The 21,790-nt window shown below is 43.6% G+C and overlaps 3 protein-coding genes across 3 annotated transcripts; 2 read left to right on the top strand and 1 right to left on the bottom strand.

The window, feature by feature from the left end:
- Positions 1-657: 657 nt before the first annotated feature.
- On the top strand, positions 658-6,331 carry LOC100557849 (arylacetamide deacetylase-like 4). The gene is made up of 4 exons (XM_003229179.4): positions 658-1,535; positions 3,052-3,268; positions 4,144-4,207; positions 5,359-6,331. The coding sequence occupies exons 1-4, from the start codon at positions 1,359-1,361 to the stop codon at positions 6,131-6,133; spliced, it is 1,233 nt and encodes a 410-aa protein (XP_003229227.2). The 5' UTR covers positions 658-1,358; the 3' UTR covers positions 6,134-6,331.
- A 3,164-nt stretch (positions 6,332-9,495) lies between these two features.
- LOC100558045 (arylacetamide deacetylase-like 3) lies at positions 9,496-13,513 on the bottom strand. Its single transcript, XM_016998452.2, has 2 exons — positions 12,228-13,513; positions 9,496-10,500 (listed from the first exon to the last, which is right to left on the bottom strand). The coding sequence occupies exons 1-2, from the start codon at positions 12,302-12,304 to the stop codon at positions 9,726-9,728; spliced, it is 852 nt and encodes a 283-aa protein (XP_016853941.2). The 5' UTR covers positions 12,305-13,513; the 3' UTR covers positions 9,496-9,725.
- Positions 13,514-19,776: 6,263 nt separating this feature from the next.
- Positions 19,777-20,833, top strand: LOC100558238 (arylacetamide deacetylase-like 3). The gene has a single exon (XM_016998455.2). The coding sequence runs from the start codon at positions 19,912-19,914 to the stop codon at positions 20,644-20,646; it is 735 nt and encodes a 244-aa protein (XP_016853944.1). The 5' UTR covers positions 19,777-19,911; the 3' UTR covers positions 20,647-20,833.
- The last annotated feature ends 957 nt before the right edge of the window (positions 20,834-21,790 follow it).

Genomic DNA, 21,790 nt, shown 5'->3' with positions numbered 1-21,790 from the left:
GACCAGGGACCACTTTGACCAGGAACCGCTTTGACCAGGAACCACTTTAACCAGGGACATCATGGACGAGGCAGCCTACAATCACTTAGGAAGGAATGCTGTGATTGCTAAAAGTCAACATGGATTCCTCAAGAACAAGTCCTGCCAGACACATCTCATCTCTTTTCTCCATAGAGTTACAAGCTTGGTAGATGCACCAGGGACTACTTTGACCAGGAACCACTTTGACCAGGGACCAGTTTTACCAGGGACTACTTTGACCAGGAACCAGTTTGACCAGGGACCACTTGACCAGGGACCTCTTTGACCAGAGACCACTTTGACCAGAAACCACTTCGTCCAGGGACCAATTTGACCAGGAACCACTTGACCAGGAACCACTTTGTCCAGGGACCAATTTGACCAGGAACCACTTTGTCCAGGGACCAATTTGACCAGGAACCACTTGACCAGGAACCACTTCGTCCAGGGACCAATTTGACCAGGAACCACTTGACCAGGAACCACTTTGTCCAGGGACCAATTTGACCAGGAACCACTTTGTCCAGGGACCAATTTGACCAGGAACCACTTGACCAGGAACCACTTCGTCCAGGGACCAATTTGACCAGGAACCACTTGACCAGGAACCACTTCGTCCAGGGACCAATTTGACCAGGAACCACTTGACCAGGGACCAATTTGACCAGGAACCACTTGACCAGGAACCACTTTGATCATGGACTTCTTTGACCAGGGACCGACATCCCAGTCACCTCGGCACTATAAGAATGTTTCACAAGACCAGTTGCTCTAGTTGCTGTGTGGTTTTGACACAATGGTGTAGTAAAGTTGAGGCCGTGGACTATAGTTTCATTCTTGTGGACCACTGGTGGTTCGTGAACCACAGGTTGGAAACCACTGATCTATATCACCGGGTCACCTTATTCCTGGGTGTGGTTGTACCAATATTTGTTCCATGCGGATGAAAGATCGAGGTCATCTTTGCACACCGGTTTCCAGAAACAGGGGCAAACCGAAATCCCTTCCCACGGAGGCTTAACGAGGGAGCAGACTGTGTTCAGGCGCCAAGTATTTGGATCGCAACGAGCATTGCGAAAAGCTCCCTCGTTTGCAATTCAAAGGACGTTGCTCTCGTAACTTTGATGAAATAACTAATTAGCCTTGATGAATCGTACTAATCCCTATTTAAAGAGAATTGCAACCGCACAGAAGGCAAGGGCTACACGTTTGCCACTCCTGGTTCCCGTCTCTTGTCGACCGACTTGCTATAAACGTGGGACGGGTTGAGCTGAGGCTGAACCTCTGAAGTTTCCCGGGACGAGAGGAGATATCTCCGTCGCCGCAGAGCCGAAGGAATGCTGTTGGCTTCGCTTCTATGGACGCTGGTGTCATATTTGAGCGTTTTCGTCCTGGTCTTCCTATTTGTACGGGGAGTGTGTTACGATATCGCAAGGACTCACATCCCCCAAGGAGTCCCACAATCCAGAATCATGCGGTTTACTAATTTTGTCACACGAGCTTTAATGTTGCTGGTAAGTTCCTCCTGGTTTCTCCATCATTCTAGATCCATTTCGATCCGGTTTCAGGCTGGGACAGGAGACGGGAATGGCCTTGGTGGCCTTGGTGGATGACCTACGTGGGAACTGGACAGGCGGAGTGTGACCATACTGGTCCTCTTAGATAGGTGGTTCTCAACCTGGGTCCCCAGATGTTTTTGACCAGGGGTCCTCAAACTTTTTAATCCGAGGGCCGGTCCACAATCCTTCAGACTGTTGAGGGGCCGAATGATCATTTGAAGAAAAAAAAAATGAACAAATTCCTATGCACCCTGCATATGTCTTATTTGTAGTGCAAAAACAACGACGACAACAAGAACAATGAAAGAACAATACAATATTTAAAAATAAAAACAATTTTAACCCAACATACATTTATCAGAATTTCAATGGGAAGTGTGGTCCTGTTTCTGGCCAATGAGATAGTCAAGTTAATTAGGATTGTTGTTGTTGTTGTTGTTGTTGTTGTTGTTATGTGCCTTCAAGTCATTTCAGACTTTGGGCGAGCCTAAGTCTAAAATGTATCTATTTATTATTTATTTATTTACTGCATTTATTTACTACATTTGTATCACACCCTTCTCACCCCAAAGGGGACTCAGAGTGGCTTACAAATTATATGTACATCTATATATATAAAAGAGTGATGGCATCACGGCGACCCACAAAACAACAAAACTACAGGCCCCCCAACCTCGAAATTTGACAACACAACCCATCATCCATGCCTCTAGGTTGATACAACAAAAAGAAAAGAAAAATAAAGTCCTAATTAGAGGGAGAGGAATAATTGCTTTTATCCAATTGCTGCCAGTTAGAAGGCTAAGCTCCTCCAACTTGGTCTCCTAGCAACCCAATAAAAAATAATAAAAAACACTAAAAATAATTAAAAACACTAAAAAATTAATACAATAAAATACTATAATAACAGAAAATAACTAAAAATAATACAAGCAAATAATAAAATATAATAAATAAAAAGATAACTTACAATAAAATTAATTTCAAAAATACAAATAACGTCAAATAAAAATTACGCAACACTTTTTAACCGATACCGCCACCACTTTGCCACAGCAACGCGTGGCCGGGCACAGCTAGTATGTATATATAAATGTAATGTGCATAATTCCCATGGAGTAAACAACAAAACCACTGGACCAAATCACACCAAATTTGGCCACAAAAGACATAGTCATCCAATCAATCTGCATGCGGTAGCGTGTCAGCAAAAATGGCTAGGCGTGTCAGTGCTGACACGCGTGTCATAGCTTGGCCATCACTGTATTAGACTATGGTGTGTTTGGGATTTTGGGGACAGGTGTGGACAGTATCTTCGGGATCCATTATTGAAATGAGACAAACAGTTTAAGCGGTCCCTTTAATTTTTATATATGTACATTTTAATGTGACCTTGTTTTCATTTGCACGATTTCCTATTTAGTGTCCGCTGTATCCATGTCATACTAACTTCTTCTTTTTTTGTGGACAGGGAGTGATACTCGAGAAGCTTGGCATTTGCCATCGATACAAGATCTGGAGGGTTATAATAAACGGGATACCGCTGAAGAAGAGCTCAAAGCTGACCATCAAGGATTTATTCTTCGACGAGATCCCCGTGCGGGTCTATTGGCCCAAAACGTCATCCGCTGGGAACAGAAGAGGAGTGGTTTTAATTCATGGAGGAGTCGGCTTGTTTGGAAGCATTCGTAAGTTCTCAGAAAGGAGTCGATCTATCATACTTTCTTATATTGTTTAGAAGCATTACGAACAATTTTGTAAGTCAGCACAGGGAATAATAATAATAATAATAATAATAATAATAATAATAATAATAATAATAATAATAATAATAATTTTATTCTTATATCCCGCCCCATCTCCCCGGAGGGACTCGGGGTGGCTTACATGGGGCCATGCCCAGACACGACAGCACAAATCAGATAAAACATTAAACCGAGCAGTAAAACTTCAACATGATTAACATGGAGTGTAACTCCAGCCAGAAGTATGCATGTATGTCTGTATTTATGTATACTTGCATATATATATAAACCTTTGGGTTCAGTCTCATTCGGGAGAGATAAAGTGGAATATAAATAAACTTAATAATAATAATAGTAATAATAATAATAATACATCACACAGTCCTAAACACTTGGGAAGTGTTCGACTTGTGGTTTTGTGATACAAAATCCAGCATATCTATCTTGTTTGCTGTGTCATAATAATAATAATAATAATAATAATAATACATCACACAGTACTAGACACTTGGGAAGTGTTCGACCTGTTTTCGTAGTTTATGAAAACAGAATTATTCAGAATTAGTGTCTTGATCGTCCTGCCATCAATACAAGCTTAGTAGCCTGTACCTTGAACTGTGCCTGAATTTGTTCCGTTAGGACTTGCGTGTAGGTGTGTTCTCTTCCCTATCCCCACTGGTCCAGTTTAATGTTAGGAGAACATGGGATCCTTCCGGTCATGTCCTGACTTTCCTGGGAACACAAATGAGCAGATAGTGTAGCCTATTCACAATCATGAAACCTATCAGTAATATTGGTTCCAACTGTGTGTTTTTCAGAAGCATATGAAAGGGTCAGCCGCTACATTGCCCGGAAAAGCGATTCTGTGGTTGTGTCTGTTGAGTAAGTGCCTTCAATTCATGACCGTGCTGATTCCCTAAGGAAGAGCAACTTGTTCTAGTGGTGAGATGATTCCAAAAAAAAAAAGGTTGAGCATCTTTGTCTAAAATCCGATTGTCCACACGTGTCCACAGTATGTAATCCAAATTTGGAAAATGTTTTGTTCCTGGTTTGAAATTGTTATTCCTGTTTCATTGTGCGATCGTTACTTTGAAAGTTGATGTTCCACTCCAGAAACTTCATTTTTGTGGCTGCCACAAACTAGGCCTTCTCTTGTGCCCACCAGTCGTACTTGTGACAGGGGTGGGACTGAGAGTAGGGCCTCCTCTGTTGACCGAAATGCCACAAATGGTCTAAACAGGGAGATACAATTTCAGAAATAGCCTGGACCTGAGCCGTTGGGAGCGCTGTGCCCGGCCACCCGTTGCTGTGGCAAAGTGGTGGTGGTATTGGTTAAAAATTGTTGTGTAATTTTTATTTGACGTTATTTGTATTTTTAAATTAATTTTATTGTAAGTTATCTTTTTATTTATTATATTTTATTATTTTCTTGTATTATTTTTAGTTATTTTCTGTTATTATAGTATTTTATTGTATTAATCTTTTAGTGTTTTTAATTATTTTTTAGTGTTTTTTATTATTTTTTATTGGGTTGCTAGGAGACCAAGTTGGAGGAGCTTAGCCTTCTAACTGGCAGCAATTGGATAAAAGCAATCATTCCTCTCTCTCTAATTAGGACTTTATTTTTCTTTTCTTTTTGTTGTATCAACCTAGAGGCGTGGATGATGGGTTGTGTTGTCATATTTCGAGGTTGGGGGGCCTGTAGTTTTGCTGTTTTGTGGGTCGCCATGATGCCATCACTCTTTTATATATATAGATGACCAGAACTTTGTATTTAGCCTGGAAACAAATTTAATCTCAAAATGTGCTGCACGATGTCTTGCAAAAACAAAGCTTCGGCAGTTTAGTAATTTTTCCCCATGTTTCTATGATAGAACCAATTAGGAAATGGCATTCGTACCCTAGGAACGAAAATCGTGTTATATAGTGTAATTTAAGCTACGCAAATGACACCGTATTAGTATCACAAACAAGTAACGGTTCAGAATAGTTGTTGACGAGAGAATTCAGGCGGTTTCTCATTTCCGTTTCAGGTTTTGTTTGGCTCCAGAGCATCTGTTCCCAGCCCCGGTTCTAGATTGCTGCACTGCCACGACACACTTTTTGAAAAACGCAACAAAATACGGAGTGGATCCAAATCGCATCGTTGTTTGTGGGGACAGTAGTGGCGGAACATTCGCCGCAGCCGTTAGCCAACATTTGGCAACAAAGAAGGATCTCCCGAAGCTCCGAGCTCAGATCCTACTCTACCCGTTCCTCCAGGTAATGGATTTCAATTTGCCTTCGTATCAGCAAAACCATTCGGTGCCCCCGCTGTTTAAGAAACGCGCCATCAAACTCGGCATCACCTACCTGACTGGGAAGCATTTGAATGTGGATGGCTGTATGAGGAACGCCCATGTGCCCCCCGATATGTGGGTGAAATATAGACAATGGATAAACCCAGACTACATTCCAGACGAATTTAAGGCCCGGGGTTATGTGCCGATGGAGCCAGATCCATTCAATCAAGAAGTTTATGAACAGTTCAAGGAAGCCGGCAATATTATGTTTGCTCCACTCGTAGCCGAAGACGACATGATCCGCCAACTCCCCGAGACTTTCTTAGTAACCTGCGAGTACGACGTTCTCCGTGACGATGGCCTGTTGTACAAGAAGCGCCTCGAAGACAACGGCGTGCCGGTGACGTGGCATCACATTAAGGATGGCTTCCACGGAATCATGTTTTTCATCGACTACGGCCCTTTGGAAACTCCGAGTGCGCGAAGCGGCTTCAAACGTTTAATACATTTCTTAGAAGGTTTATGAATAATGAATGATGATGATGATGGTGATTGAAACTGTTATTTTTTCTCCACAAGGAGACTCAAGTGGAGTACATTAAAAACATTTCAATACAATTCAAAATCTACAAACAGAATAAAGTATCGTATTAAAAAACCAGTTAGAAATCCATACAAAACCATACCCAACACCACGGAAATAAAAACCTTCTTCGTGTCTGGATTATGTTTCAACTTGTTTGTCTTCATCCAGTCCATTACCAATGACGGGCACCAGTTTAGGGTCAGGACACCTCCCTTAGCTTTCGGTGGGAAGGAGGAGTAGAGTTGGGGGTCATCAGCAGATACGTCTCACCACACTTCAAAATAATCATAATCGTAATAATTTCTTACCTGCCTCTCCTCACGTCTTGAGGCGAGTCACAACATTGCTAAAATATAATAATTTGAAAACACTCCGTAGAATAAAAATTCATCCTCGACATACATTAGTTCGCCTTGTAGATGAGTACAGTGTTCCTTCACTTATCGCGAGGTTTACATTCCAGGACCACCCACAATAAGCGAAAATCCGCGAAGTAGGGACACTATATTTATTTTAATATTTATACATTATTTTAGTAGTTTAGTTATACATTTTAAGTCTTTATCAACCAATCTTGTGTTGATAAAACGCCTCCTTCTCCTCCCGTTGCCACTTGGGCTCCTTTCCTCTCCCTTCGACTTCTCCTTTCTCCCTTTCTTAGGCTGTTAATTGTAATTTTTTATATTCTTTTAGAGTTTATTGAAAAACTGCTATATTTATTTTAATATTTATACATTATTTTAGTCGTTATACACTATTTTAAGTATCAACCAATTGTGTGTTGATGAATTGCCTCCTTCTCCTCCCGTTGCCACTTGGGCTCCTTTCCTCTCCCTTCGGCTTCTCCTTCCGCCCTTTCTTAGGCTGTTAATTGTAATTTTTAATATTATTTTAGAGTTTATTGAAAAACTGCGATATTTATTTTAATATTTATACATTATTTTAGTAGTTATGCACTATTTTAAGTCTTTATCAACCAATTGTGTCAATGAATTGCCTCCTTCTGCTCCCGTTGCCACTTGGGCTCCTTTTCTCTCCCTTCGGCTTCTCCCTTTCTTAGGCTGTTAATTGTAATTTTTAATATTCTTTTAGAGTTTATTGAAAAACCGCAAAATAGCGAATCAGCGAAAAGAAAACCGCAAAGTAGTGAGGGAACACTGTATATATTAGGGGTGTGAAACTCAGCGAAAACCCATGCCGTTTTCGGCCCCGTTTTCTGTTTCCTCCTCGTCCTGTTTACTGGGAAGGTCCCGAAATTGGGAGCAGGGCTCTAGTTTCCCAACTGGGAAACTAGAGCTCTGCTCCCAATTTCGGGACCTTCCCAGTAAACAGGATGAGGAGGAAACAGACTGGGAAACTAGAGGCTTGTTTCTCCATCATTTTTAGTCCTATCAGTATGGAACTCACCTCACTTGTAGGCCACGTTTATGACTGGAAGCTTGCCGAGTTTCAGAACGTTTCACCAATCCACTGATTTTTGGGCGAGAAAGAAAGTGAAAAACACAGATGGAGAAAAACCTCAACTCCCAATATGATCATTGCAGAACCTTGTTAGCAATTCAATTCATTCACGAGGAAATCTTGGAAATGCCTCTCCTGTTAAGTTACTACTATACAGCATCATGGTCATCTCCGTATCACATATGCACCATATATATTAGGGGTGTGCACGATATCGTTTTGTTGTACCGGATTCGGGAGATTCGGTTGCCGAATGCATGAAAATGAGCTTGGCGGGGTGAAGCCGAAACCTTTCTTGATGTGGATCACAGCAGCCGGATCCTTTCGGATTTTAACCATATGTTTCATATTTTATACTGTATTTAACTATTTCTAATAGATTTTATATACTATTTGTTTTAATGATGTGCCGGCACTGAATTGTTGCCAATTGTATGCCGCCCTGAGTCCCTTCGGGTGAGAAGGGCAGGATAGAAATATTGGAAATAAATAAATAAATAAATAAATAATGGGGGATAATAATAATAATAATAATAATAATAATAATAATAATAATGGGGTCTAATACTGCCGCTTTGGGGTCAGAGTGAAGAACGGGGTGGCCAGGAAGACATCATTCCACCACGTCTCCTCTGTCAATGTAAGAGTATAATCATGTATAGTGTTGATATTGTGCTGTGATGTATTATGTGGTATCGGTGATAATGTTGTAGTGTGATACAGTGGGATAGTGATGATAGTGCACTGTTATAGTTGTGTATTGTGTGTTGCATGGCGGTGTTGCGGCATGGTGGTGTAGTGCGGTGTGGTGGTGTATGGTGCTGTACCGGTAATGTAATGTATTGTATGTACCTATAACTTGTCAGCCTCCCTGAGTCCCCTTCGGGGTGAGAAGAGCGGGATATCAATGTTGCTAATTTCCTTGTGAACGAATTGAGTTGCTAACAAGGTTCTGCAATCATCACCGCTTCAGTCGCTGGAATGTAATGACAGCCTTTTGGCTTTTCTAATCCGCTCGTAAATCTACGGCCCGATCTTCTCTGGACGCAATCGTGTTATTACAAATCTCCTTCAAATGACAATAGGTTGCTCAGGACATACTTGGCCGAAGGTCCAGGAAGCTGCCGGTTGGCTTTGTAAAAATTAGAATGAGTCCGTCTCGAGTTATTTGCAGCTTGTAAATGAGCTCAAGGAGCATTCTGGGTGGGTGTTGCTTTATGCTTAATTGTTCCAGATAAAATATGTGCATGTACATTTTTGTTGAGTCCCCCGAGAGTTGCAGGGAGGGTTTGGAGGCCTCCCAGCTGCCTACACTTTTCCTGAGATTAGGTAACAATGGGTGTTGATGTCGTGATTTCAGCTATGATTGTGGTTAAGGAATCCGTGCCTGGCGAGCGTCCACTAAACCAGATCAGCCAGGACAGAGAAACAAAAGCGATCTTGAGAAGGAGAAGGAAGTTTTCTCGTCAAAGCAACAAAGGAAGGAGTTAGATCCGAGTTTCTCAAACTGTGCTCCTCCAGATGTTTTGGACTTCCTAATAGCTGGTAAAATGGCTGGGATTTCTGAGAGCTGAAATCTAAAACACCTTGAGTGTGAATGTATTGTTTTGTGTAGTTTTGAAATTTTCACTTATAGTTTAAAGCCAACTGACGGTGTGTGTCTGTAATGCAGAATGTAATCCAGTAATTCAGTAATGTAAGAGTTAACTGCATAGAGTAGAGATTTATTGCTAGAGGAAAACAGTGTGAGATTTCCTGTACTCACAGGACATTGTCATTGCTGTGGAATATGGGAGGCGACAGCTGAATGCAATAAAGATAAGAGCCGCTGGTTCCAGCCAACAACTTGGAAGTGTGATTTTATTTCTGTGCGACTGAGCAGATAGCCAGATCACCAGAGAAAGAGGTAAATTGAGACAGGAGCTCAATGAGTCTCAATTTAACCGTTTAACTTTCTCCATCTATCTAAAGCGGAATTTAACATTTGGGAAAGCAACAAAGGAGAGAATTTTGCTGGAACGTGACCCTACAGCCCGAAAAACTCACAGCAAGCCAAAATAGAACACGTGTCTTATATACTGTTAATGAAATCAGTCACATGACGGAAATGCATTTTCAGAGTTGGGTATTCCAGGAGTGGAATGTCAAGCCACACTGTTATGCAGTGGAATCCTTCCTCGACGTGATACCACGTCACTGGGACGCCGTTGTCCTCCAGCCGCTTCTTGTACAAGAGGCAGTCGTCTCGGAAAACATCATACTCGCAGGTCAGAATGAAAGTCTTGGGGAGCTGTCGGATCACGTCATCCTCTGACAACAGCGGGGAAAACATGGGGTTGATTAATTCTTTGCATTGTTCGTAAACTTCTGGGATAAACTCAGGCCACTCCATGGGCACGTAACCCCGGCCCTTGAATCTCTCCGGGATGAGGTCGTGACTGACCCACTTCCTGTATTTCATCCAGACGTGTTTGGGGAGGTGAGCGTTCCTCATGACGGGCTCTATGTTGAACCTCTTCCCCTTCAGATACACCGTGCCGAGCTGCACGGCCCGCTTCTTGAACAACATGGGGACTGCCTGGTTCTGCTGATACGAAGGCAAGTTGAAATCGACGGCCTGGAAATAGGGATAGAGGAGGACCTGAGCGCAAGGCTTTGGGAGATCCGGCCTGGCCGCCAACTGTTGGCAAACGACGGCAGCAAATGTCCCTCCGCTACATTCCCCGTAGAGAGCTATGCGATTCGGGTCCACTCCGTAGTCCGAGGCATTTTTCAAGAAGTGTGCGGTGGCCGTGCAGCAATCCATGACTGGGATCGGGAAGGGATTCTCTGGAGCCAAACGAAACCTGAAGCAGAAGCGAGAAACAGCCTGAATCAGTAACTACAGGATCACGTTCTCTGGATTTTAGGATGTTTCCCCCCTTCCATTGTCAGTTTTAGATGCGTCACCCAGTGATAGAAAACCCCTATGCACACACCCATGTGGTAGAGACAGGCACAAAATACCCTAACAACCCCTGTTACAATTCAAGTCCAATGCATAGTAGGGTTGTGCATGCTATTGTTTTTGTGTACGGGATTCGGCGGATTCGGTTGCCGAGTCCATGAAAACGAAGTCCACGAAGCCTTAGCCGATATGGATAACAGAAGCCATATCTAATAATAATAATAATAATAATAATAATAATAATAATAATAATAATAATAATAATAATAATAATAACTTTATTTTTCCATCCCACCTCCATCTCCCCAAGGGGCCTCGGCTTACATTAGGTTAATGCGGGTTAATATATATATATATATATATAATCATTCTATTATTATTCTATTATTATTGTAGTATATTATTATATTATTACTATTATTTTATTATTACTAGCTGTGCCCGGCCATGCGTTGCTGTGGCATTGTCTGGTGGTGTCTGTATTTTTTAGGCAGTGTGGAAGAGGCCTAAGTGAGGCCTAACTTTGCCTGTCCCCTGGGCTGAGTGGGTTGCTAGGAGACCAAGTGGGCGGAGCTTAGCCTTCTAACTGGCAGCAATTGGATAAAAACAATTACAGTAGAGTCTCACTTATCCAAGCTAAACGGGCCGGCAGAAGCTTGGATAAGCGAATATCTTGGATAATAAGGAGGGATTAAGGAAAAGCCTATAAAACGTCAAATGAGGTTATGATTTTACAAATTAAGCACCAAAACATCATGCTATACAACAAATTTGACAGAAAAAGTAGTTCAATACGCAGTACTGTTATGTTGTAATTACTGTATTTACGAATTTAGCACCAAAATATCACAATATATTGAAAACATTGACTACAAAAATGGCTTGGATTATCCAGAAGCTTGGATAAGCGAGGCTTGGATGAGTGAGACTCTACTGTATTCCTCTCCCTCTAATTAGGACTTTATTTTTCTTTTCTTTTTGTTGTATCAACCTAGAGGCGTGGATGAGGGGTTGTGCTGTCAATTTTCGAGGTTGTGGGGTGTTTAGTTTTGTTGTTTTGTCAATCGCCAGGATTCCATCACTCTTTTATATATATAGATATTATTCAATTATTCACGACTACATTGAAACTACAATAGAGAGAAATCAGCGTGGAAACTGCAAGAGGTCCCATAGATTGTTGTACATGGAAATAATGGCAGTAAATAGTTTTTGATTTATTAAATACAGTTATATATTGCAATTATATATTTTTGTTATTTAAACTATACATATTGTGAAATTATGTTTTTTCTTCTCTCCAAGTGACACACTACCCAAGTCATGCTAGATTTTTTTGGTGAATGGTTGACACACCAAGCGCAAAAGGTTGCCCATCATTGTCCTAGAATATCGAGGTCCTCCAGGATGGCCATAGGGTCAACTTCTGGTGGAAACACACCATAGAACCGAGTTGGAGGACAAGGAAAAGGCTTAAGGAGAACACACTCCTCCCTTATTTGTTGGCTCCTCCAATGGGAAGACTTCTTTGGAAACTTGGAGTCAAGTCTCTTGGAAAGGGAATGGATCGAATAGTGTGGGAAACATCTTTTCTGATAAAGCCAGAATAAGAACGAAGTCACTTACGCAATGTTCACAGTGACGGAATCAGTCTCCTTGGCAATGTAGCGGCATAGTGAGTCTCCCAACCCTGAAAAACACATCACATTTCAAGAGAGATTATTACTGATGGGATTCATGACTGTGTACATAGAAAGATCCTATATACTCCACCTGAACTCTGTTTCCAGGAGAACTTACATATATTTCCCATAATGCCACCACCTCCAGGAACGAGAACCACTCCTCTTCTCATCCCAGAAGGAGTCGTTTTGGGCCAATACACTCTGACCGGAACGCCATCAAAATCAAAGTCCTTGATCGTCAGTGTTGAGCTCCTCTTGGTTATAATTAAGCCAATGGCCTTGTCAATGAATCTGTACTGATTCTGGATGCTAAGTTTTTCTAAAATTAATCCCTGTTTACAGAAAAATATAAAGGAGAAATTAATGTCACTAAGACCTGTTGACCTATGCAGCTTGAAAGAGTAGAAAATTTAGGTACCGCTTTATGCGGGGAGGCTGGGATACCGATGAGGACTAGGTGCTTACACAGTGCTCTATAGACAGCTGGGATCAGCAACAACAGCAACACGCATAGGATCCATTCCCTTTCCCCCTGGGATGGTGCACGGTTCAGACAGAGAACCAGTTCAACTAGCACCCATTCCAGCTGTCCAGATGACCCCAAAAATGACCCCAAAATGGGAGCTCCAATCACACTCTAAGACATCCTTCAACCTTGTCTAGAATAACTCAAGATGCTCAATGGAAGTCCAAGAATGTCCTAATACATGGTGGGATTCCATATCCACGTCAAATTGCTCTTAGTTCTTGTTGAAGTGAAGTCCAAAGAGACCCATCCCGGGGACTCTTCCTTCCACACTTCCGAGCTCTGCCCTCACTGCCCACATGACGAGTCTCTTTTGGACATTAATTAAGGGAAATTCGACGTGGATATGAAACCCCACCATGTTCTACATCTCTCCCTTTTTCAGTGAAAGGACTCTGATTCGACAACAAACTGCCCATCCCAGGATCCCGTCGGACCAAGCCATGGTGTCGTAGTGATCTCATGGTCTCAGAGAAGTCACAGATCCCTCTAGAATTTTCCAACCAGCACATTTTGACTTTGGGAAGAAAGGCTCCCTCTGAAGAGAATGTCAAGAGAGAGCAATATGATCCCAGAAATGGGTCTGGATTTGGTACAACATGCCCCCTTATTTTAACCCCATCCAACTGGGCGATTCCAAAACCGAGGACTCTGATTCGACAACAAACTGCAAATCCTAGGATTCCGTAGGAAATATCCATGGTGTCGGAGTGCTCTCATGGTCTCGGAGAGGACACAGATCCCCCTAGAAGTTTCCAACTAGAACTAGAACCACTTTGGCAGGCTGGACATCCAAACTGTAGGTTTGGAACCTTCCATCCCCATGAGCTGAGACAAAGCCACCCATGCCCTTGCCGTGGGGTGACACTGAGTGAAAGGAAGCATCCATATGATGACGCCGTCAAAACATGTACACAAAATCACAGAGAAGGGCGTTAAGATCAAGAAGACTTACCACGAAGCCTCCTAATTTGAGTAAGGTGTGCAAAACCCGTAGCCTTACGGGGTATTTGATTCCGGCGGGAATGTCTAGCCTCCTCTGATCCTGGTAAATGGCCCACGCGACCACCAAGAAGAGAGCCAGAAGGCTGGCATACAACACAGGCATCCCCAGAGAGACAAGGAAGGCCATCCTCTTGACCAACAAGCACGGAAGAACTCTCCTTTCTCCTTGGTGGTTTCTGAGGTTCTGCACCCCTTGGGTCTCCCCATTTAATAGGAAACTAATTACCAATTGCCACCCCATGCCCAGACAGCCATTAATTGATTCGGGAGTGGCCTATTATGTCCGATGGATGCCACCCTTGCAATTTACACCACAATGCCCTTTGTCGAGGGATACATTATGTGAACGACATTATAGCTTAAACTAGCACAGCGATTCTCAATGTGTGAAGCATACTGAGCGGTTCCTTCCTCTTCCTCCAAGCTTCACTTCCTCTTTCCTGGTTTGTTTCCAGAATAATATTTCTTTCTCCTGACGTGTTCTTCTGAGAGAACCGTTCTTCTCAAAGTCAAGACGTACCTGTTGGAAACATCTAGAGGTATCTGTGTCTTCTTTCAGATCACTATGACGCCATGGCTGGGCCTCATCATCCCTTTGTATTCATTTAATTTAAAGGCGTTTCTTTTAATGGGTGTCTTCAGCTAATAATTTTTCCTTAGACATTAACTTCAGCCATGAATAATGCAACGGGAAATTTTGTCAACTGCATGAATAAGTTTTTCGAGAAGCAGTGTTCTGGGCCTCCCGGTGCATATCGAAACAAGTCATGCCCTTTGGGCTGAGGAAGGCCCCTTTTGGTTGTTGGTTTCCCCAGTAGGAAGATCATTGACTGAGAAAGGGACAAGTATTTTGGGAAACTATTGTATACAGAATTTTTTTTCCTGGAAAAACTAGGAAGCAACGAAGAGTTCGAGGCTGATATAACTATATTCAGAGTAAAATGAGCCCATTGGTGGATTAAAGTATGGACCTGGGTCCACGTCCACATTGAATGGTTCATTTTCAGTGATACTCAGCTATTTCAGGAAGCGTATTAGAGGCTTATTTGATATATGCAAATCAGTATAGAGTAGAGTCCCGACTATCCGACCTCTGCTCATCCGACATTCTGGGTTATCCGATGTCCGCTCATCCGACACTCTGGATTATCCGACTTCCGCTCATCCGACACTCCGGATTATCCGACTGTCGCATTTGCAAACTGCCCTCCCTTCCTCTCTCACTCACTCACTCACTTGCCTGCCTTCTTTCTCCCTCTTCCTCCTCCTCGCTTTTTTTTTTTTGGCTGATCTGACATTGTGCCCGTCTGTTTATGTTGGATAACTGAGACTCTACTGTAATTATTTGCCCATGACGACAAGGGATCTCAAGTTACTAGAGGTGTGCAAAGCAGCTGAAATCCAGTTAGTAATTAGAGACTTAGTAATTCTCTTCAGAGATTTGGATGGCCCCCGCTTTGTTTTGTAAACATTTGGATAGGTCCCATCTCGTTTCGTAATCTGAATTTCAGAAACTTCATAAGATTTGTTCCCTTCGCAGCCATGGGGGAAATTTCAAGGCTCGTTTCTCTGTCATTTCTACGGCTATCGAAATGACTGTGCATTAGTGATGCGCACGGTATTCGTTTGATCTCTTTCATTCGTCTATTCATTTAGTATCGTCCATCTGGATACACGAAATGAAAGATGCGATTTTCGGACAAAACGAAAGGCAACATGAAAGGGAATGCTGCACAGTCACGGTGCTTGCTTTCGCTTTCCTTTCGTTTTGGGCTGCGTAATAATAAGCAGGTACTGACAGAGGTCTGCTTCCCTATGACATCTGATGTGTACCAATGGGTGTTAATAATAACATTAATAACAATAGTTTCTCTGGGACCCTAAGCTGAGTCTGAGAGAGGTCTGCTTCCCCGTGACATGTGATGTGTACCAATGGGTGCTAATAATAATATTAATATTAATAATAATAGTTTCTCCGGGACCCTAAGCTGAGTCTGAGAGAGGTCTGCTTCCCCGTGACATCTGATGTGTACCAATGGGTGCTAATAATAATATTAATATTAATAATAATAGTTTCTCCGGGACCCTAAGCTGAGTCTGAGAGAGGTCTGCTTCCCCGTGACATGTGATGTGTACCAATGGGTGCTAATAATAATATTAATATTAATAACAATAGTTTCCCTGGGACCCCAATGGGTGCTAATAATAATATTAATAACAATAGTTTCCCTGGGACCCTAAGCTGAGTCTGAGAGAGGTCTGCTTCCCCGTGACATCTGATGTGTACCAATGTGTGCTAATAATAATATTAATATTAATAACAATAGTTTCCCTGGTTACTGGGTATGAGAGAGGAGTGCTTCCCCATGACATCTGATGTGTAGCAATGAGTGTTCATAATATTATCAAAATTAATGACAATAGTTACTCTGGGACCTTAAACTGAGTCTGAGAGAGGTCTGCTTTGAGAGCCTCTGTCCTAGATTAAGCTAGAATGTCATTCACATAATGTATCCCTCGACAAAAGGCATTGTGGTGTAAATTGCAAGGGTGGCATCCCTCGGACATAACCGGCCACTCCCGAATCAATTAATGGTCGTCTGGGCATGGGGTGGCAATTGGTAATTAGTTTCCTATTAAATGGGGAGACCCAAGGGGTGCAGAACCTCAGAAACCACCAAGGAGAAAGGAGAGTTCTTCGTCGCTTGTTGGTCAAGAAGATGGCATTCCTTGTCTCTCTGGGGATGGTTGTGTTGTATGCCAGTCTTCTGGCTCTCTTCTTGGTGATCGCACGGACCATTTATCGGGATCAGAGGAGGCTACACATTCCCCCAGGAATCAAATACCCAGTAAGACTACGACTTTGGCACGCCATCATCGAATTTGGAGGTTTCATGGTAAGTCCTCTTGATCTTAATGCCCCTCTCTTTTCACACCACAAAAACCCTCGAAACAGCAAAAATACCACGATAAATGTTTGCATTAATATTTATTGACAACCCGCGAAACAGCGAGGGAGCAAAAAGTGAATCCCGAAGTAGCGAGGGAACACTTTTCTTCCTTATTCCTTTCCACACGTCGTAAATGGTGTCGTAAATGAGTTAAATTACCCTCCCCCCATAAACCAGTACATAAATTTCCTACTCGATAGATGCAACTTTCTTTCGAGCTGTATAGGTCAACAGGTCCTGGTGACATTAATTTCGCCTCTGTATTTTTCTGTAAACAGGGATTGATTTTCGAAAAACTTGGGATCCTGCATCAGTACAGATTCATTGACCGGGCCGTTAGCATAATTGTATCCAAGAGGAGCTCAACACTGACGATCAAGGACTTTGTTTTTGATGGCGTTCGAGTCAGAGTATATTGTCCCAAAACAACTCCTTCTGGGAAGAGAAGAGGAGTGGTTCTCATTCCTGGAGGTGGTGGCATTGCGGGAACTGTATGTAAGTTCTCCTGGAAATAGAGTTCAGGTGGAGTATATAGTAGGCATGTGCGGTCCATGAAAAAAAAAAAGGTTCAATACTCGCTTCTAAAGTAGGGGGTGCTGGCGCTTTGCTTCTGAAACTACTTCTGAATTTTGAACCAAAAGGTTTTGAGACTTTATGAATATTCGGAATATTCAGAATTAATTCCTTAATAGCGGACGTGCATGCGCAATGGCCAAAAACAGCACCGGGGGGGGGGGGGGGGAGATTTACAGAACTCTTCCGCCCTCATTTTTTTGAGCTATTCTCTTCAAACTTGGTACAGTGGTAGAACACATTTAACACTTCTAGCTCACCATGGCTTTAGTACCGGAAAACATATGACGGCATTAGAAAAATTCGAAATTGCGGGATACACACGATGGGATAACCCGCGTCGGAACTGCATTCGAAAGCGATAAAACGTACGAATTAGATCCGTCATACGACGGATACGACTTTTTTGCCCAATCCTAGTATATAGGACCTTTCTATGTACACAGTCATGAATCTTATCAGTAATAATTCCACTTGAAACATGATGTGTTTTTCAGGGTTGGGTGACCCACTATGCCGCTACATTGCCAAGGAGACTGATTCCGTCGTCGTGTGCATTCGGTAAGTGACTTCGTCCTCATCCTGGCCGAATCAGAATGAACATTCTCCCACACTATTTGATCCATTCCTTGACTCCATGTTTCCAAGAAGTGTTCCCTTCCTCAATAAGCCGTCTTCCCATTGGAGGAGCCAACAAACACGGGAGGAGGGTGTCTCTCATCCCAGATTCTTCCAAAATGTGAAGGGCGGTGCAGAACGTTCCTTTCCAAAATATCAATCATGCAGTTGACAGATTCATATCATGAGCATATTGCATTATTCATGGCTAATGAAAATGTATGAAGACACTTATGAATTATTTTTTTAAGGTCAGCCCTTTTAATTGAAAGGCAGGCACTCTCTTGAAGAGCCAAGGATCTGGCCAGACTAAAGAGATGTCTATGGTACATCCCCACAACACCAGGACCTGTGTTTACAGGTGATTCTATGATTTTATGATTGACCACATTGCAAATATAGGTTTTCTCTCTGCATTTTGAAGGCCCTCCAACTCAATTCCACGGTATGCTTCCACCAGATGTTGATGACAGGGGAGGGGCGGGGCCTCTTCCCAAGTGCTGGAGACAGGTCTTAGTCCCTTAAGCGCCGGTTAGGATACAGGGGGCAGAGCTAGAGGAGTGGGCGTGGCTTCTTCCCAAGAGCCCGAGACAGGGTTGGGAATCTATACCTCTCCTGAGACGCTTGTTGGGACATAGAGGGCAGAACTAGGGAAGAGGGCGGGGCCTCCTTCCAAGAGCCTGAGACAGGGCTGAGCCTCTATTCCTCTCCTGAGAGGCCTTTTAGGACTAAAGGGCGGGGCTAGGGGCAGGGGCGGGGCCTCTCCCAAGAAGGCGAGACAGGACTGAGCCTCTGTATACCTCCTCTGAGGTGCTTGTTAGAACACGGGGGCCGGGTATAGAGGTTCAGCCCCATCAGGCACTTGGGAAGAGGCCCTGCCCCCTCTGGCAGTCACTGCAGGACAGGGATAGAAGCTCAGCCCTACCTCAGAGCTCGTAACTCCTCCCATCCCAGTCCTGGCTGCCCATTTGTGGCCCCGCCCACCTCCCCCTCCCAGCCCTGCATCTTGGACTAGGGGAGAGGCTCCGCCCCACCCTCTTGAGCAAGAGCCACTTCCTCTAAGCCACGCCCCCTTTCCAGGGGGTACTGAGTAATATTTTTTCTGGAAAGGGAGCGGCAGGCCAAATAAGTTTGGGAACCACTGGTCTAGACATTTTAGAAACACGTTCTCCTTAAGACTTTTCCCTGTCCTCCAACTCAATTCCATGGTGTGCTTCCACCAGAAGTTGACCTATGGTCATCCTGGAGGACCTAGATATTCTAGGGAATAGCTCTCTTGACGCATTTCCTATGACTTCCAACTCAATTCCATGGTGTGCTGCCACCAGATAGTGATGACAAGGTCCTACACTTTCTACGATGAGTTTCCCTTTAAGCCTTTCCCCTGTCCTCCAGGAGTGCTGCTCAAAACCATTAGCCTGATGTTGACCGGGCCTGTCCACACGTAAGCCGCTCCGAGTCCCCTTAGGGAGATTGAGGCGGAATACAAAAATAAAGTTGTTGTTGTTGTTGTTGTTGTTGTTGTTGTTGTTGTTGTTGTTATAAGATATGGCTTCTGTTATCCATATTGGCTAACGTTTCGGCTGCCCTGTGCCAGGCTCGTTTCCAGGGACTCGACCGCCGAATCCTCCGAATCCCCAGAGTTGTCCAAATCCTCTGAATCCCCCGAATCTCCTGAATTCCGTACACAAAAACAATAATGCACAACCCTACAGGGATTTGGACTTGAATTGTAACAGGACGTGTTAGGGTATTTTGTGCCTGTCTCTACCACATGGGTGTGTGCATAGGGGTTTTCTATCACTGGGTGACGCATCTAAAACTGACAATGGAAGGGGGGAAATATCCTAAAATCCAGAGAACGTGATCCTGTAGAGTTACTGATTCAGGCTGTTTCTTGCTTCTACTTCAGGTTTCGTTTGGCTCCAGAGCATCCCTTCCCGATCCCAGTCATGGATTGCTGCACGGCCACCGCACACTTCTTTAAAAATGCAGCGGAATACGGAGTGGACCCGAATCGCATAGCTCTCTACGGGGAATGTAGCGGAGGGACATTTGCTGCCGTCGTTTGCCAACAGTTGGCGGCCAGGCCGGATCTCCCAAAGCCTTGCGCTCAGGTCCTCCTCTATCCCTATTTGCAGGCCGTCGATTTCAACTTGCCTTCATATCAGCAGAACCAGAGAGTCCCCATGTTGTTCAAGAAAAGGGCCTTGCAGCTCGGCACATTGTATTTGACGGGGAAGAGGATCAACGTGGAGGACGTCATGAGGAACGCTCACCTACCCAAACACGTCTGGATGAAATACAGGAAGTGGGTCAGTCCCGACCTCATCCCGGAGAGATTCAAGGGCCGGGGTTATGTGCCCATGGAGAGGCCTGAGTTTATCCCAGAACTTTACGAACAATGCAAAGAAGTAACCAACCCCATGTTTTCCCCGCTGTTGGCAGAGGATGACGTGATCCGACAGCTCCCCAAGACTTTCATTCTGACCTGCGAGTACGATGTTTTCCGAGACGACGGGCCCTTGTACAAGAAGCGGCTGGAGGACAACGGCGTCCCAGTGACGTGGTATCACGTCGAGGACGGATTCCATGGCCTAACAGTTAGCCTTGGCACTCCACTCCTGGAATACCCAACTCTGAAAATGCATTTCCGACATGTGACTGATTTCATTAACAGTATATAAGACACGTGTTCTATTTTGGCTTGCTGTAAGTTTTTCGGGCTGTAGGGTCACGTTCCAGCAAAATTCTCTCCTTTGTTGCTTTCCCAAATGCTAAGTTCCATTTTAGATAGATGGAGGATGTCTACTGATTGTCCCAACTAACGGCAAATAAAAAAACACACTCTTCCTTTTGCTTTCAAGAGCTTATCTGAGATTGCAAGGAGACGGAAACCAAGAGGCACATCTTCGCAATTCAGTAGTCGGGATGTCGTTGCGTTTCTACAAAGTATTTTTGAAAGATGAATAAATACACACACACACACTATAAATACACACACACATACTTACACACATAAATATATATACTGTATATCCACACACACACACATATACATATAAATGGAAGAAACACATTATATATATATATATATATACTAGCTTTGCCCGGCCATGCGTTGCTGTGGCTTATAGGAATCCTTTGTTGACCAGGTGGAATAGCAGTGAATAGCCTTGCAGTCTCAAAGCCTGGCCGTTTTCTGGAGTAACTGGAGCTTTTTGTTGTATGAACGTAGAGGCATGGATGAGGGGCTGTGCTGCCAAGTTTAGTGTTTCTGGGAAGTGTAGTTTTGTTGTTTTGTCCTAGGCCGAAATTTCATTACCCTTTTATATATATAGATATACACATACTGTTATGATTGAGCCTCATGGCTCTGTTACTGACAGACGTGGGCGTAAGACTCCTCGAGAGTCAGATACTCTCGAGGAGCGAGAGAGAAAAAGACTGCGAGACATATTTGCAGCACCATCTGACGAGGAGTCTTTCGAAGGGTTTACGGAGAGAATGGAGGAGGGGCTGGTTAGCTCAGAGGAGGATGAGATGGATTGGACTCGGGTAAGGGAGGAAGTGGGTGCCACTGGCCATGATGGGACAGAAGATGAATGGGGACCTTCAGGATTAGACCCATGGTTTAGCTGGAGGGATGGGACGGGATCCACAGCTGGAGATGCTGTTGGGCGTAGTCAGAGGTGTTCCAGCTCTGACGAGGAAAGTGATGAGGAAACGCCCGGGTTAAGGAGGACAGCTGACAGTGATGAAGATTTGTAACTGGCATAAAATGGGGCTTGAGAGCAATTGCAAATTGCGTTGGGCAAGGTAATCTGGGCA

Source organism: Anolis carolinensis, unplaced genomic scaffold (assembly GCF_035594765.1).
Source record: "Anolis carolinensis isolate JA03-04 unplaced genomic scaffold, rAnoCar3.1.pri scaffold_15, whole genome shotgun sequence".
Lineage (NCBI taxonomy): Eukaryota > Metazoa > Chordata > Lepidosauria > Squamata > Dactyloidae > Anolis > Anolis carolinensis.
Note: the sequence above shows the minus strand (reverse complement) of the source record. Positions and strands in the feature narration are given on the sequence as shown.

Bases quoted from the DNA above. Each gene is read 5' to 3' on its own strand.
- LOC100558238 (XM_016998455.2), top strand. From the start codon at position 19,912: ATGGATTGCTGCACGGCCACCGCACACTTCTTTAAAAATGCAGCGGAA.
- LOC100558045 (XM_016998452.2), bottom strand. From the start codon at position 12,304: ATGTGTTTTTCAGGGTTGGGAGACTCACTATGCCGCTACATTGCCAAG. The intron at 10,501-12,227 runs GTAAGTGACTTC...CTTCTGCTTCAG, and splicing joins TCCGTCACTGTGAACATTGC to GTTTCGTTTGGCTCCAGAGA.
- LOC100557849 (XM_003229179.4), top strand. From the start codon at position 1,359: ATGCTGTTGGCTTCGCTTCTATGGACGCTGGTGTCATATTTGAGCGTT. The intron at 3,269-4,143 runs GTAAGTTCTCAG...TGTGTTTTTCAG, and splicing joins CGGCTTGTTTGGAAGCATTC to AAGCATATGAAAGGGTCAGC. The intron at 4,208-5,358 runs GTAAGTGCCTTC...TTTCCGTTTCAG, and splicing joins TCTGTGGTTGTGTCTGTTGA to GTTTTGTTTGGCTCCAGAGC.